General features: G+C 38.7%; 1 protein-coding gene across 1 annotated transcript in view; it reads left to right on the plus strand.

Annotated features, from left to right (window-relative positions):
- The window catches only part of TBC1D14 (TBC1 domain family, member 14), a 64808-nt gene that overhangs the window by 863 nt on the left and 46300 nt on the right, over positions 1-17645 (plus strand). Inside the window, exon 3 of the mRNA XM_010003142.1 lies at positions 5008-5743. Coding sequence (XP_010001444.1) covers positions 5008-5743 — 736 coding nt within the window. The remainder of the gene's footprint in view (positions 1-5007; positions 5744-17645) is intronic.

The following is a 17645-nucleotide window of genomic DNA, read 5'->3' on the forward strand; positions in this document are numbered from 1 at the left end:
GGGGGGCTGTGGCCCTGCCCTGCGCCTGGGGAGGTTGGGGAGCCGCTCGGCTTCCTTGTAAACTTTAAAGTCTTAAAGTCCAGAAAGGAGGGCGAGCGTTGCTTCCTCAAGCCTTTGGGGAAACCATTGGTTGGTTGTTTTTGTTGTGTTTGTTATCGTTTGGTATTTTTTCATTTTTATTTTTATTTTTTTCCCCTTGGTTTGGGGTGTTTTGTTTGTTCTTTCGTTCCTTTCGGCCTCTCCAGTCAAATTTCCTAGGCGACTCCCAAAGACCAAACAAAACTCCAGCCCACATGAGCTGAAGTTCTTAGGACGCTGCTGCTCGTTTAACGTGGCCTCAGATTTTTCAGCAACATTGGTGCGGGGGGGGAAGGTCCTGTAAACTGCTTCTGGAGCAGAGGCTGTAGAGCACCGTGGCTCATTTATATTGCCTGCCTGACGTAGCAAAAAAAGTGGAGGAGCGGTGAAGGGTTTACTTGGGAACTCTCTCCAAGTTCTCCTCTCGTGTAAGGCTCACGCTCTGTGAAGGGTGCCAGCTGGGAGTTAGATAAAGACTTCTTAAAAAAAAATAAATAATTAAAACCCCCTACCAAAACAACAAAACCAAACAAAAAATCCCGGCCAACTTCGAACTGTTTGTTTTTGCCACCAAAGTTTTGGCAGTGCTTACACACGTATCCTCAGTCACTGTGTCTCATTCTCGTGCTTTGTCAAAAGTGGCTGTTGGAACATGAACGTTAACAGTCCCAGCCAAGAAATGTTTAATAAACAGAACTGTTTTCCATGCTCTTGTGCACTGAGATCACCTGTAGTTGCACCCATAGCAGCAGCATGTTTCTTGGTACATTGAATAAAAATGCTGTGACATGCATGGAGAGTTTAAACTTTGCTTTCTAAAAAATGTTTTTCCTTTAAGGAAAAAAAACCCAACAAAACCAACACAGTTGCAACTTTGTAATTGAGGCAATTCCTTACTCTTAAAACCTGCTTTTTAAAAGTAAGCTGGCAGAGGTAAGTGCTGAAGAGACAAGATGGTAAAAAAATTGAGATGTTAACTCTTTGAGAACTGAGTAAAAACCATTCTTCTCATTGCTATGAGGCGAGAAGATGTAAAGCCTTTCTGATCTTTGTTTTACTCTTAGTGGCTTAGCATTTCTATTAACTTTCTTTAAATTTTACATTAAAATAGATTAAAAAGCTAATTTCTTCTAGATTTTAGAAATTATAAACAAGCATGACTTGTTCTGTCTGTGTGGTTGGGTGATACATAAAGTCTGAAACTGTTTCAAAGCATTTGGTTATTGTCAGAGCCTTCTTGCACATCATGGTCAGAATCTGGGGTCTGTGAGGCCGCATGGACAGCCCTGTTGGGACTGACCAAAACTCCACCTGCCAGACAGAAGAATTTACCTGGGAAAGGACTTAAAAGCACGACTAATGTACTTTGATCTTTCCCTGAAATTCTGACACTTTCAGTTCGGAGACTTACAGAGTTTCTTTTTGTTTTGGAGTCTTCAGTGATTTTTTCTTCCCTGAGCTTACACTTCTGGCATTCACAGTGTTATTTGGCAAGGAGTTACACAGTTCAACTACCTTTTGCTTGAATATCTAACCTCCTAATGTTAATTTTGAACATGGCTACAAAACTAGCTTTATTTGGTGGTGCTTAGCATTTATGTTAGAGTTAATGAGAAAATGTTACCTTCCTTCCCTCCCTCTCCTTGCCACTTGTGACCTCCTATCTCCCTTTTCCTTGTTACTTCTCTTCTGGTATATTCACACTTACGAGGTCATTATTCCTGCAAGATGTAGGATATTTACAAATATCAATTTCATTTAAGTATGTTATCACCTAAGTAAATAATGGGGATTGCAAATGTTGTGCAGACAAAATTCCTTTTCAATATTTTATTATTATTTTATTATACTGCTATTACCTTACTGTAACATCATCAATAAAAACATAACACTAATGATATGTTATTAAATGTTTTATGGAAAGAAGTTCATATTTGATCACATAACACTCTGTTTGACATAGTAGGATTTTTGCATTTACCAGCAAGGCAGCTAAAATCACTTTAAGTATCACTTTACTACATCCTTAAAAACAATCCTACAACAACCTAATGCAAAACGAATCAAGGAGTTCTTGTGTATGTTTCTGACAGCTAATTGCATCTCAGGTTTTCATGTAAAGCCACTGATGTGTGTATTTCAAAGCTGTTTGTCTGAACTATGTAAAACCTTGGTAGCTGCTTGTTGCATAATTTGCTCCAGCAGGCTTTAGCTGTTACGTACTTCTGCATTTGCTGGTCACCCATTTAAAGGATCTCTTCCTTTTACACTTTTTTTGCTAAAAAAAATACAAAGCCAAGTTAAACTAGCTTCATTACCTCATGCAGAAATTTATTTTCACTTCTCTTTGAACTCTCTTGTTTATGGAACTATTTGGCTTCTTGAGCTGCTGTGTTTACTGCCTCTTCCAAGGCTGCCTGAGTGCTTACCATTTGCAATCTTGGTTAAGAGAGTCATACAATTAAACTAAGGACTGGCTGCTACTTGAGAAAATCATTGGGCAGAAGTGAAGGCAATCACTGGAGGAATTCATTATAGGAACATACTTGTGCTGTTTACTCAACAGTCATCAAAGTTGTTCCCAGCTGTTTACATTCTGTACTTTGTTTTCTGGACTGCAATTTCTGGATGCATTACTAAGTATCAGATGTGATAAAGGAAACACCTACACCCTTGCTTATGCTGTTACAGTATGTGTATCTGTATATGTCCTTGAGAACCTGGTACTGGGTGAGTTGTTGAAGAACAATATAACGTATAAAAAAGAGTGGGTGAGCATGGGGAAGAGCATAGAGTCAGACTTATGTTAGAAAAATAAGTAAATTCAAGAAAGAGGGTTCAGGTGCAGGTGATCCCAGTGTGCAACAGTAATTATATCTAATACTCAAATGTTCTGTCATGTTTATACGCTTCAATTATTACAATTGACTTAATGAAGTAGAATAGGTTGTTGCCTGTTTTCTAAGATTGTTGTTTAGGAGGTTTTGTTTGGGATTTTTACTGACGGTTGCAATTTTAATTTAGTGTATGCAGTTGGTACACTAAGCTATCTAAAGACATTACTTTTTAAATTGTAGGGGATATCAACTTTTCAAACCATGGTCATGTGAAAAAATAGAAGTTGCTATAGCAACTCTATTAGAAAAGTGTACATCTTCACAAGCTTTTTAGTCAAAACAATCAATTTGAAACCTTGCTTATCCAAAGTTTTAGACAATTGATGCATTGATTTATTTGGATGGGTAGTGCAAAGCTGGCTGTTAAAAACTTCTGAAAAGGTCTAAAAGATTGACTGTTCTGTACACTTAGGAGTGGGTTGAACTGGCATGTTGGATCAGCTAGTGAGTAGCATTGGTATAGCATATGAAGTAGGTTTGGTTTAACAAACTTTTCATATGACTGAAAGCTTGTGGAAAAGTTGTTTGGGTTTGGACCAGTGCAATATGTTTGAATTGTGTTTTCTGTCACTTCCTGCCTCTTGGCATCACAAGGCCAAAGTGTATGGATGGGCTCATATCTAAGAACAGACAGCATGTCAAGCTTGGTGTTTGGCAGGTCTTAGCTGCCACTAGACTTTATTTGGAACTTCTAGGAGGCACAAGTTTTCCCAACTTGGAAACTTTGTAGGTTTTTGTTTGAGGTGGGTTTTGGTGTTGGTTTTTTTAGTTGTTTTTTTGTTTTTTTGTTTTTTAACCGAGGGGGGCATTGTTAGTGTTTTAAAAGTGGGATGCAGGGGGGACCTCGCCTTTACTTCAGTGCTACGCTTGAGAGAGGGTAACAAAAGCAGGAGACCAGCCTTCAGGAACTGGAGAGAAATTGGTCTAGAAAGCAAGCTGTTGGCAAGATGGGAGATGTGTTCTGCACTCCTTCACGCTTAGCCCGGAGTGTTTCAGGGTGAAGAAACCAAAGCAATATGTGCATATTTGTTCTGCCAGGTGCTGCAAACTAATTACATTGCAAACTTAAGCAGAGCTATAGATAATTCAACTATTCATATAGAAAAAGAAGATGTGTGTAATGTCGCTATAGTAATCACATAGTGTTTTAAAGGGTCCTGGTGGTGTTCCAGGATTATTAAAGGCTGTAATTGCCTGTGAGGACAGTGCATCTAACCTGCAGCTCATATTTGACTGCCCCTTCAAGAGGGGGTTGCTCAGATTTAGCCTGGAAGTAGGGCACTGGCTGGATTAACTGCCCTGCTGGCAGCCCATGTGGAGACAGTGTGACTATATATTGCAGAAATCAAGGGTAGCAATTCCTGAGTACAGTAAATTTATTTTCAAGTGTCAGTTTTACTGGATGTGCACTGATGAAATGCATCATATGTATTGTCAAAACACTGACTATATGAATAACTTTATAGCTATCCAGATTTTGCATCTCTTCCTTAATGCAAGACTGATATATTGTGCATTCTATTTCAGTGACAAATTTACTATCCATTTTATGGTTTCCTGAAGAATACGAAGAAATTGCATTTAAATGAACACTACAGAATTTTTATCTAAGTGTATGGAAACAAGTTTTGTAGTCCCCCACAACACCATAAATGGCATTTATGATGGCATAAATATAAATTCCAAATATTTGTCTTAATATTGACATGGAGCACTAAGTACTGCTGGTTTTATAGCATGTAATTTCACTCTCAGGAGATGTATATGAAGCAAACGTCGGCACACAAAGTACCTGTGAGAAGCTTGTCATGCTTGACGTTTGCTAGAAGCCTAATTTAAGTTGCCATTGTCCTGCTTGTTCAAGCAAGGGGAAAGTACAGTACTAACGTCTAAGAGAAGATTAATAATTTTTAATTTAAAGCCTAGGTTATGACAAGACTGAATATATTTTAAAAAACCCAACTAACAGCCAAGAACAAAGCACATCTTCTCTGCAAATGCATAACCTTGTCTCTTCTTTCTTTTTAACCAGTTACCACTTGGGCCAAGACAACTGATGTAAATTTATCCAGCTCCTTAAATGGTTTGAGCTTCATGGGAATTCTGGACGCAAGAGTGAGCAGTGGTATCCAGAGCCTTCAAAACTTGAACTCCGGGACCGCGAGATCTCTGTCATTGCCTGAGTATCGGCCTGGCCAGCTGTCCAGTGTTTTAGAAGATTGTCATAGCCTTAAATCAGTGGATTCTGGTATTCCAACTCTAGAAATAGGAAATCCAGAGCCTGTTCACTGCAGTGTGCTAACTGTGAAGAGAAAGCAGTCAGAACCTGAAATTGTGCCTGACAGGGCTTTCCAGAGTGCATGCACACTGCCGCCTTATGTGCCTCCCCACTCTCTGACTGCTGAACATGACCATGCTGTGCGGAAATCCTCCACTTTCCCGCGAACGGGGTATGACACTGTCAAACTTTATAGTCCAACCTCAAAAACTCTAAATCGAAGTGATGATATCTCTGTGTGTAGTGTTTCTAGTCTTAGCACGGACCTGTCAACAACTTTATCAGTTAGCAATGAAGACATTTTAGACTTTGTGGTCACAAGCAGTTCAAGTGCAATTGTGAATCTTGAGACTGATGAAGCACACTTCTCGGATGTTACCTTGAATTCCCCTAAAGAGACCAAGGAGCAGAGCCAGCAAGAATCTTGTCAAGAGGCAGATGTGGACAGTAGACGGAGAAGACTGGGACCTTTTACTAACTTCTTTGCCAGGTAATGTTTCCATAAAATACATTTGTATTTTGACAATGAGATTAAATAAGATAATAGGAGAAAAGTCTTGTGTGATATTTTACTTTGAAAGACATAATAACTTGCTATTTTAATTTAAATTGGTATGAAGTGTTGTTTTTTTTTTTTCTGTTCTGAGTACATCAGCATACTTGTAGGGACTAAGGCTGTAATCCCAGGCTATATTATCTTTATGATATATGGAAGTACCTTAAATCTTCCTAAAAGAGCCCTCCTACATTATAGTAAAAGGAGTTCTGAACAAGATTTTTTCCTCTGAACAAGTGCTTTCTTCCTGACTTCTCCAGTGAAGCCTTTTGTGATTTTGGCCAATGTCCCTCATCTCATAGATAAATGTAGGCAGGATCCTCGCCTATTTTGAAGAGCTTTGACATCTGAGGATTCAGAAGTAGCCTAATAGTAATGGTATATTTTATTTATCAAATTAAGTGTATGAAGTTTAAAATACACATGCTTGCCAAACACTTCTGTATTTTTTCCAAATATCACTTACAGTTTTGTTAACACTTTTTTTTTTTTTTTTCTGTTATTATATGGAGTAAGAACATCTGACGTTTCATCACTGAGTTCTTGAAATGAAAGTAGTGGCCACTCAAAGCACTTACATGACCTCATTGAAATACAGTGGTGAATGAGGAAAAGGACTACTTTTAGGTGTTTGGGTTGTTTGTTGGAGGTTTTTTTTGTTGTTTTTATTTATTTAAGGACTTCATAATGTCTCTTATTTTTAGGCTATAATGTCTGAAGAATGATAAGAAGTGTGAAGAAATGGTTCTAGAAATAAACTTTGGCCATTTATAGGAGTTGGCTGTATCTAACTTGTTTCAAACATGCGATTGCTTCAGATAATCTTTTTTTCCTCTTGCAATTTTTTTTTTAAAGTGAATAGGCTCATATGAATAGGCTGATAAAATACTTGCAGAATTGGCAAACATCATTCTTTGAAAGGCTTATTTGCAAGGCTTAAGATAAATTTCTTTTTATCTACTGAACTGGCTGAAGTCTTTATTGATTTTTATTCTTAGGTTAAAGTAAAGTACTGTGCAGCAGAGCTCCAGTCATCAGTCATGTTTGAGGTGCTGAAGCTTTTGTGGACCTCTGTTTCCATGGAACCAGATGTAGCTGAAGCAGGAGGTTTCTCAGCACTTCAAAGCATGAACTTATGTTACTCATTCTGGTAGCACAGTTGCTAATTCAAACAAATGCTTTGCTTCACCTTGGAGGGAGCACAGTGGAACAGGCACATTTATATCCTGCTCAAAGTAGGATGCTTAACTGCTTCTCAACTTTTCTTATCCAACAAAATGAAGCCATCTGTCAATTTCTGTTCTAGTGTAGTCTCTAGTGGTTTTCCAGCATTACAGAAACAGTGGTACTCTGTAGACTGAGCTTTTTAATGTGAATCTTTTCAGGCAAGTTGAATTCCAGAGAGCAATGGCTGTCCTTAGTGCTTTTAAATGGAGAACAGATAATCTTGGTCACCATGCAATGTCATCATGAGAACATGAGGATTAAGTCCAAACTAGGTGATCAGCTTTGATGTTCCAGGTGCTCTGTCTGTGACCTGGCCTTTATTATCTTTCCCTTTAAGATCCACTCTCTGCTTTGTTTTGAAAACAAAGAGTTGCTCACTTTTTGTACTTGTGCACCACACCTCCATATTTTATCCATCCATTCTCTTAGGTCGTGCAAGCTGGTTGTGGCTTTCACGGGTATTGAATAAGCAGGGAGCTTCTGAGGGTCCTTCTGTGCCACAGGGAGTATGCTGTCTGTGGAGTGTCTATGCTGTCAACATTGTTAAGGATCAAAGCATGCTGTTGTTAGTTTTTGTTGTTATTTGCAAACTGCTGTTCATGGGGTTGTAATCTCTTCCTGTAATGATCTTATACAGTCCCCATTCCCTGGAGTTTCTGTGGGCCCCTTGGATTCCCAGTGCTTAAATGAGTAGTACTTCAGTGAATGGACTTGGGTCCTTCAGTGTTCTATTTGGAAGTAGCTGACCTCTAGGGGACTTCCTACCTAGATCACCCTGCACTGTGTGCCTAGGTTTGTATACAGTGTTAGACAAGGAGAGGCATTTGGAATAGTACCTTTGTAGACCAGCCAGCTGGGAAGGGAGCTTCTTAAAGTAGTTTGTATAAAGTGCAGTTGGTGGTAGATAAAGCAGTCCCAGAGAGAAGTATGTTCCTAGCACTTCACTTGGTGCTGAAAGGAGTTTCACCTGAGATTCAGTCTGGCCAGTTAAGTGTGTGAGCCTTCCCTTTTGAAAACCAAGGATGGACTATGGCAAGAGAAAGTCAAATTGTTTTGGTTAGTGGCTGGCATGCTTGTGTACAATATGGGAGAACAAGGACCTGAGTGGTTCATATACAGCCTTTCTACTTTCCAGCAGCCTGATGGTCATGGTGAGGCTGCAGTGTTCTCAGCCTCCATCTGCAGGCTTGGCTTTTTGAGGGCTCATCTGGGTGATGGGGAAAAAGTTGAAACTTCTGTGGGCAAAGATGAGTCAGCTTAGTTTTTGCTCAAGTTGTTGACATTTGGTAAAAGGTTATCCTTTTTCAGGAAACCTTTCAGCAAGGTTTCTGCATTGCTTCGTGAAGTGGCAGTTGTGCTTGTATTGAACCCCACCTGTCATGCCAGAACGTGTTAGTTTTTCTGAAGTTGTCAAGACTGTTTGTTCTGAATATGTCAGTTAAGATTAGTGGCTGCCTGTAGATGTAATACTGACAAATCACATGCACCTAATCTGCTTATGTATCAGTTAAGGGTAAATCATCTATGGTATCAAGAAGATGCTTAGAGAAGCACTTGATTTGGAATGTAAAATTAATTCTTAGCACTGTGTACATTTATTTTTCCTGGTGAGATGGTGTGCATGTGCACTACACATAAGGTTGTGTGTTCCAAATCAGTTGTAGCAATATCTGTGAGGTGTTATTAAGTGTTGGTGTTGGCTGAAGAAAGGAGAACTCTGTCGGCTGTCAATCCCAGCACCTTCAAGGGCACTTGGGAATGGAGTATTCTTGCCCTATCTTCTTGAACATTATGCTGAAGAAGGTTTCCTGGACTGCGTCTCTGGCTCCATTGCAATCTCTTAAGCAGTTTTAAGACTCCAAAGCTCTGGTTGTTTCCTCAGGCTGTTACATGCTCCTTTGGATGTGACAGGAAGATTCGAAGTGAGAAAAAGACTGCTCTCCTGCTTGTTTACAACATAGCTTTCCTCTTGGAAGAGCTTAAGGCATCACAGGTGCAGTGCTGGGTAGAGTACTAGTGCTCTCCTTAGGCTCTAGGTTAGCACATGAAAATGGGTTATTGCTTCTGAAAGCAGCTGTAATGCTGACTGCTGACAAAGAAACCTAATAGGTTTGTTTGTTTTCAAGTGTTAGGTCTGAAAGACAGGAGGTCTTTCACATAAAGCATGAGTTTGAATTAATTTCCTTAATTTGAATATATGCAGGAACATGGCTTGAGAAATCATTAGAACAAATAATTGGCTGGGAGACTAAAGAGTCAGTGGCTTATTTGTCCTTTTGCCCTGGTGACCCGGAGTAGCTAGCACAGGTTAATGAGTTTTACCTTTGGACTTTGCTCCCATACAATACTGCTGAAACACAGGCTACTTAAATGCTCAGAGTTTTAAACAGCTCTGCTGAATCAGGACTGTTGTGATCTTACTATAGAAGTTGTACTTTTCATTGATTATTTTCATTTATCTTTTGGAGAGTGAGGACAATGCTATTTATGGTTATGTGCAGAGTTCATTTAAATAAGTTTCTGCAGTTCCCTTCCTTTAGAATAGGCTACAAGAATTCTAAATCTTCACTTAGTCCACTGCTGTGGATATTGTCTTTTTTTTCAGGAATCTGGATCCTCTTTCTTTTCATTGTGCTCCTAGAAGTTTTTTATATGATCTCAAGAAACCTCTACAGAGAACAGAGACTATAAATAAATAAAAATAAAGGGCTTTAAGAAGAACATTATATGTTACTGTTTCAAAAGAACCTCTGTATTTCTGAGACAATGCTCCTGAAGCAGGATTGGCATCCTGTACCTTATATAGTAACAGAAACCTTGTCCAAACTATGGTCTTACTTGTAGTCTGAGAAGAAAGAGGGCTTAAGTTTCACAGTAATAACTACTGCTTTCAGCATTAAGTCAGAAATAATGTAACTCATACATTTTTATCATGTGCACGCACACACATGGTTTAAGTTGCCTGGTCACACTTAATTCGGAGTTCTGAACTTGAGGAATTGAGTCCATTGATACCATAAATAAGTTATGGTATAACCTGTGATAATGAATAGGATTCATTCATAATGTCATTTGTTGCTTTTAATGAGAGGACAGCTTATTGTACTTTTGCAGTGTTGATGTTGAAAGAAACGCAGAATAACAAGAAACATTATGCTGTTTGTTTCCCACTTTGATCTCTACAGAAGGGAGATTCGCTGACCGCAGAAGGGAAGAAGGAGGATAAAAATTATGGTTGCATAATCTGAGATATTAAGCTTTATATGTGATGGTGTCTCCACTTATGTGCATATCTTATGTTAAATGAAGCTTATTAGATAGAGGCTGTTCAGGAAGAGATGGGCTGAGAGCAGGAGTGAAGCGTGCAGAAGTAGGAACAGAAGGAGCTGATGCGCTGTGGGGAAGGGTGTGAATATACTGCTTTTAACCATAAATGGACAAAAACTAGCTGAGCTGCAGGTAGAGTGGTTCCGAAGCTGCTGGGAAGGATTCCAGAAGCCCAGCCTCTGATGGAGGGAATGCACATGGACACCCCACACTGGCCGCTTCTGTGCCCTGTGGGTGAGCTGGGGCTGGCTCCCCAGTGCAGCAGGTGCCCAACCCCTGGGATTCACCCTCCTGTGGGAGGAAAGAGATGAATGTGGTGGCAGTTTCATCGCTCACCACTATTTTATCTGCATCCTTTTTGAGCTAATTGTTGTCAATAAAGGGCATTGAAAAGGGTTGGGGAGAGAGGAAGGCAAATAAACTTATGTTTCAGTGATGTAGGAAGCAGCACAGACACTCAGGTTCTCTGTTAGCAGGTGACGCTGGAAGCTATTTCATCGGCCTGTGAGACATCTGTGTATGCTCGTCTGATGGGTACTTTAGTCTTCACAATATAGTTTTGCATATTACTTATTTGAAAGCCATTCTCTGCCTACTTGAAATGAAAGACCTAGTGGACCTTGCCTTATCTGTTATTTACATGTCTCTGCATAGAACAAAATAAACGTTGCAGATTTTTTTCTGGAGTAAACATTCTGTCAAAATAAATCTTCCCTAGGTGCAAAGGTGGAGTTTGATAAAAATAACAGCCTTTTCTTTGGATACAATTGTTGAAAATTGTATGATGCAGTTTTCAGAATTCCTATCCCCTCGTTCACTGTATGAAGTTTAGAACTTTGTCATGTGGCCTTTTCTCCACTAGGTGTTGAACTGAAACTGTCCACATTAATTTTAGTCCCTATTTTTCTCGTTATGTGTGGGATAATGTACCTTTTTTTCACAGTTACTCTTCTGTTAGTTGAATTTTGCACAATGTCTTATTTGAGACGCAACTCTTCAGAATAATGGGAAGGTGCTTTTGGAGATAAAATTCCCTTTATTTAAAGTACTGTTTGTGCTAAACTTTTTCAGTTACTCTGCGACAAAACTTAAAGAGGCTTGTTGATGTTTCTTGTACATTATGGAAGCTGAACATAAGTGTGCTCAGCAGTACTTCGAGTTTTGGGATTGTTTTTTCAGTAATAGTACAAAGCTATGCCATAACTAAGGACTTAATGTGATCTAGTTATTCTTTAAAATGAAGTCAAATGTGTATGTTTCTTTTCTAGTGGCTGGTGGGAGGCATTACAAAAGTCTCATGCTGGCTAGTGAATGAGATTTTTAGGTGGATGTTGTATGTTGCTTGTGGTGTTCAGCTATAATGTTTTTCCTTCTCATTTCTTCTCTTTCTTGGGTGTGAGGCTGCCTTTTGGAAAGCTTGTAGTTGTTCAGTTATATGTATTCTATATGCTTAGTTTGGAATAGAAGGAGCATTAACCTCTGTTTTAAAAGACTTATACAAGACTTCAGGAACTAATCCAGATGAGTGAAATGAATGTCTGTGTTCATTCTAATTCATTGCCTAAATGAAGGTTTAGTGAATGAGTGGGTTAGGTGGTTTTTGTATCTTCAGTTTATTCATGCAAGAACTTTCCTGATATTTCCTTGTGTTAAAAAGAACCTTGAGAAGAAGTGGGTGGGCAATGGGGAAGAGGGAGAATGTGGACGCAATCACTGCCATCTATCTAAACAAAGTACCATTTAATGTTCAACTGACTTTTTGTTGCCTTATGAGCCATATCAGCTGTTTTAAGTTATTGCAAGTACAGAAATTATAAAAAAAATTATGGACTGTAAATAATACTTAATTCAGTGTTGACACTGAAAAAATGCAGTGAACAAGGTGATATTAGATGGAATAAACAAATTCTTCCCTTCGTACTTTTTTTTTAATACAGTCTTTTCTCATGTTATGTAATCTGTGGGGAAGCTGTAGTCAACATTAACTTTTTAAACATCTTTATAAAGGCCTAAAGAAGAAATGGTCTGTTAATAAAATTCTAAGTATGAAAGAATACTTATTTAACAGAAATAATATATAGAGGGCATGGGTTTCCTGGAGCAGGATTATATGCTTTTATGCCTTTCTCAGGATAGCCAGAGTTCTGTTAAGTACATGTTGAATTGCTGGCAGGAAAAAAAAATCCATGAATTCTGCTTTATGAACTGCTCATCCGAATTTGGGCATTAATGACATTGCTTTTGTAAGGACCTATCCATATTAAGCCTTTCTTTGTAGTCAAAATTCTTTGTGGTAGTTACCTCTTTCATAGGTAGGACAACTACTCCTATTGGATTTGTTTATCCATAAACCAAGCGTTGTTCTTCATTTACCTTGACCTTTGGCAGTCTCTCAGAAATAAAATTCTTCAAACCCTGCTTTTGTATGTCATTTTGGAGTCTTATTCAGGGCATAACTTTTGACTTGTTGGTGAGGGTTCTTCACCATAGTAAAAATACTTTGACTTTTTTGTTTTGTACTTTTTTTTTTGGTGTGTGTTTTGTTTTGTTTTTGTTGGTTCCCCCTTCCCCCACTAAAAACTGTATGTGACTGAGAGGTGATCCCCCTTCCCCCACTAAAAACTGTATGTGACTGAGAGGTGATCAGGGGTTGGGAGTGAGGAATCACTGCATCTGGTGAATTATTTCTAGAAGCCAGTATTATCTGGTCATGGGTACCAGCTGTTGGCTTTCCCCTGTGGCAAATGTAGATTTAAGGCTTTTCAGGAGATTTTGGAAGGTCTTCTGACAATGTTTTTTTCTCAAGCCCATCAGCTCCCTAGTCATTATGATTTGTGTGCCAGAGTCTTGTTTTTCCACTAATCAGGTAACGAAACCAAAATTGCTGTGATAGAAGACATTGCTGATTTTTGAGGGCTTATTTTCTGTGCTTCTGGAAATTAAGTGGCCAGAATGCAAATCTGGAACATCTGGAAGTGAGAATGTTTCTTCTGTTTATTGAGGATAAGTTGTAAAGATTGGTATAGAATACAAAAGGTCATTGAAGAATTGGGAGAAAAAAATATTTACTTTTTGCCTAAATTCCGTAATAGCGTGAGAATGCTTCCTAGCTAACATTAATTGAATTCGTACCATGCCAGGTAAAGTAGCTGGTCACTTTTGCTCACAGTGCAACAAATACTTAATGACATTTCTCTTAATACATTATTTTGCCTAATAGGTGCCTTATGTTACTTAAAATGTCCTGTTTCAGTGCAGATTTCTGGATGCCTTGTGAAATAACGTCTGCGGAGATATTTCTTACACTGTGCTTATAGGCATGACATGGGTTTACCTAGATCTTATGATTTATATTTGCTTACATCCAAACTCTTTAGATAAAGTGCAAACTCTTTAGATAAAGTGGAAGGAACCTTTAAGATCATCTAGTTCCAATCCCTCTGCATGGGCAGGGACACTTTCCACTAGACCAGGTTGCTCAGAGCCTGGCCTTGAACACTTCCAGGATTGGGGCATCCACAGCTTCCCTGGGGAGCCTGTTCCAGTGTCTACATTCCCCACACCAAAGAATTTCTTTCTAATCTCTAACCTAAATCTCCTCTCTTCCAGCTTCAAACTATTCCCCCTCATCCTCTCACTACATGCCTTTGTAAAAAGTGCCTCCCCAGCTTTCCTGTAGGCCCCCTTCAGGTTGCTATAGGGTCTCCCTGGAGCCTTCTCTTCTCCACGCTCAACACCTCCAACTTTCTCAGCCTGTCTCCATAGGATAAGTGCTCCACTCCTTTAATCATCAAGCTCCAGGCCCTCCTCTGGAGTCATTGTAACAGCTTCATGTCCTCCTTATGTTAGGGACTCCAGAACTGGACACGGTACTACAGTTGGGGTCTCAACTTATCCATTGAGTATAAACTTCCTCCTTTCTCCACAAAGAAAGGCAGCTGGGCAGATGAGTACACAATAATGGTGCAGTACGTTTGTGTTCAAGCAAAAGATTGTTCAGTCTCTTTTCTGTGTCGCTGGATGCTATTTGTATGTGAACAGAAATTTATCTTCAGGCAGGTAATTCCACAGTTCAATTAAAATGAGCTTAAACAGCTGTGTGGTGCCAAGTACTGTTTAGGAAACTTTGCAAAAATAATTTGCTCTTTAAAATGTGATCTCAATTGAACTTCTGTGCTTGGTTTTCCTAAAATAAGCAGCTGCAGACACTGTGTAAAAAAGTTAACATGTTCAATAGGAATGCAAATATAACCCATGACACTTTAATGGCTCCACACTAATGATAGTACAGACATGATGTATCATCTGAGATACTCTTTTTAATATTCCTGTTGTAGACCAGCATGATGTGCTCTAATGGTTGTGAAGAGGACAATGAGACCGAGAGAATGATCAACATGTGATTTTTTTATTTTTTTTTTTTCCAGGCACATCAGTCCTTTTTACATTCAAAATCTCAAATTATTTCTCTTATCTTAAAGCACTTGTAATTAAACTTTGAGATCTTTTACCCTAGGATTTTTAAGATCGTCCTTAGGGTGAGAATCTGTTGGTTTATTGTTTTTTTTTCTAAAAGAAAACTTTTGCTCCTTGTCAAACTGTGTTTTCCATTAGGTAAGATCTCCTGAAGTTACCTTTAGAGTGGGATTTTTGGGGTGAATTACATTTGCTTAGGAGTGAAACTGCTGAGTACGTTTCTTGAAAATCCTAGGAAGCTGTGTAAGCATGGGAGGAAAGGAATTCCTTTTTGTGCTGTGGCAGCAGAAAAATGAAATATTTTGGTCTTAATTATTTGCTCTGATATATATATGGCAGAAATTATAACTTCCTTCTGAGGAAGTTGCATATTTTAAGGCTCTGCTTTCAGTCCAGAAATCTCAAGTAGTGGCTTTATCAGAACACTGTGTTGTTGTCCTCATTTATTCCAAAGCTTTCGAGAAATTGGACCAGACTGCTCCATGGTGTTTTGTTTTTTTTCCTTAAGTTTTCTAAAGTTAGGTGCAAAGGGAGCAGCATCTCTTCTGCTCCTCCCATGCCACCTGGCTGCCACATCATTTATGTCTGCCAGATCAGGGTTTAACAATGTTGTGTCCTCAGCTGAAGAAAGAACAGATTGTAGTTTGTGGTTCTACATTTGATTGTGTCAATTTGTGGCTTCTGATAACGTTATGCCACTTGGGAGTTTTGAGACTTTTTGGAGTGCATGAAGCGCGTGGGCACCAGCAAAACACCAGGACTTAAGCACAGACAGTGAGCAGGAAAAATGAAAATATGAGTAACTTGCTCTGTACATAATGGGAGTTACATATTGACCATTCCTGGTGCTTTCAGTTCAGTACATGTTAAAAAAAAGTGAACTTGAAATCCCTGACATAATGCAAAGAGAGGAAGAGATGCCTGGTGCCCTTGAAGGTACAGTGGAGGTCATACAGTCAGAGGAGACTTTGCTGAGCAAGTGCTGTGCCATCTGCTTGATAAGCTGTGGAACAGATTAGTTATTATGCTGCTTTCTCTAAAGAGAAAACAGGATTGCGGAGTTGAATTTAAAGCAAATATGTGAGCTTGACTTTTCAGGTTTAGTTCATCTTACACAGAAACTTGCAGAAGAGAGTTATTATACTTTTATCATTCCAGTCAATCTTTATTTTGCTCTGAGGTTATAGATGTATTGCTGCTCTTAAAATCACTCACAGGAGACTGTGGGGTTTGTTTCTTCTCTATACCTGTGCTAGTGATATCTAATGTGGATAGATAGAGAAAATTGCCTGCTAGTCCTTTAATTCTCATGTTATTGTAACATTAATGAACCGTGGTGAAAGCTTTTTATTTGTGAAGGAGGTTTTTGAATGTGCACAGACCTGTCGCACAGATGTGTCACCTTTTGGGGCTCTTTCAGGTGTCCCTGATGCCAGAAGTTCTTGTTTTTTTTAAAGACAGTATGTAATCTGAGTTTGCTTGCTTCTGAAGGAAAAGCATTTGCAAGAACAGCCAGCTTGTCTTGTATTGTGTATCCTGCTTATGTGCAGTGGTTTTGATGGTGTTATTCCTGTCATGTTTTCCTTTTTATTCTTACATACATTTTAGAGCTTGTTTGATATTTCTCCATTTTAAATTAACTGAACATAGATACATATATAAGTCATCTCATATCTGTCTCTGTTTACATTTTGTTTCCCTGGTAGCTTTCTCAAATGATCCTGCAAATCCATCATCTTAGGCTGTCTTACATGCATATCATGAACTTGGTCAGGGTTAAGAAGATAATAAAATGCAGAAGCCTTTCAGGGTACTGAATGCTCAAATGGAATGGATTCTTTATATTGCCAAGGTGAAGGAATTGATAGTGAAAAGAAAGCAAATTCAACTGAGTTCTTTATTGGAAGATATTTTTCTGATGGTCTCTTTTTCCCAACACTGACAGTTGTAGTGGTAGTAGTATGGTGAAACTTGTTAATGCTCTAGTTAGTTTATAAATCTCTGAGAAGCATTACAGCCGTCATTTTGAGCTACAGCAGAGCTTTCTAACACTGAAATGGACTTGTGTCAGTGTTTGAGACAAACTAAATCTTTTGATCCAGTAGTTTACCTGTAGAATTATAATTTCATGCTTCAAAAAAAGAAGGAAGAGCAAAAACATGGCAGTATGTTTCTACATTTTCTGTGCTGCTGTTCTTTGGTGTTTTCCCTCTAATTGTTTCCCCTTCATCTTTATACTGTATTTTATTTTGTATGAGGTGGTGTAGGGGAAAGCTGAAAAGGTTTTGTAGAAGTATAGTTAACTGCTTAACTTGGACATCAGTTGTTGTTGACTTGTGTGATTTCTGTACCAAAACACTTTGTTCTTATATTTTAATATGATAATCTGTTCCTGGTTTGGGTTTCAAGGTGAGTGTACCCTTGTGATATAGAAGCATGTGATCTTTTGTGTAAATATGCATATTCAAGGGTGGCAATGCACCCTATTAATCTTGTAATACATTCTAGTGCACTCTGATGTTTGTGCCTTAGCTATTTTCATCATATTAAACATTTATCCAGTATTCCAAGCAGTATTATCTCTGTTGGTATATTTATGATATTGTTCAAGTTAGCTGGTCCAAAGTGGCCAGGAAAAACAACTTTTTTTTTTGTGTCCAGGTTGTTCTATTGCAGGTACATATTTAACCCTTTTAGAACATGAAGCTCCATATATTTTTATTTCCCACACTGCCACACTTTATGAATAAGAAACAATCTATTCTTGCTGGATCAGGCCACTAGTCATAAAGGTAGTAACTGTGAG

The sequence above is a fragment of the Chaetura pelagica genome, unplaced genomic scaffold (genome assembly GCF_000747805.2).
Source record: "Chaetura pelagica isolate M959 unplaced genomic scaffold, ChaPel_1.0 scaffold147, whole genome shotgun sequence".
Lineage (NCBI taxonomy): Eukaryota > Metazoa > Chordata > Aves > Apodiformes > Apodidae > Chaetura > Chaetura pelagica.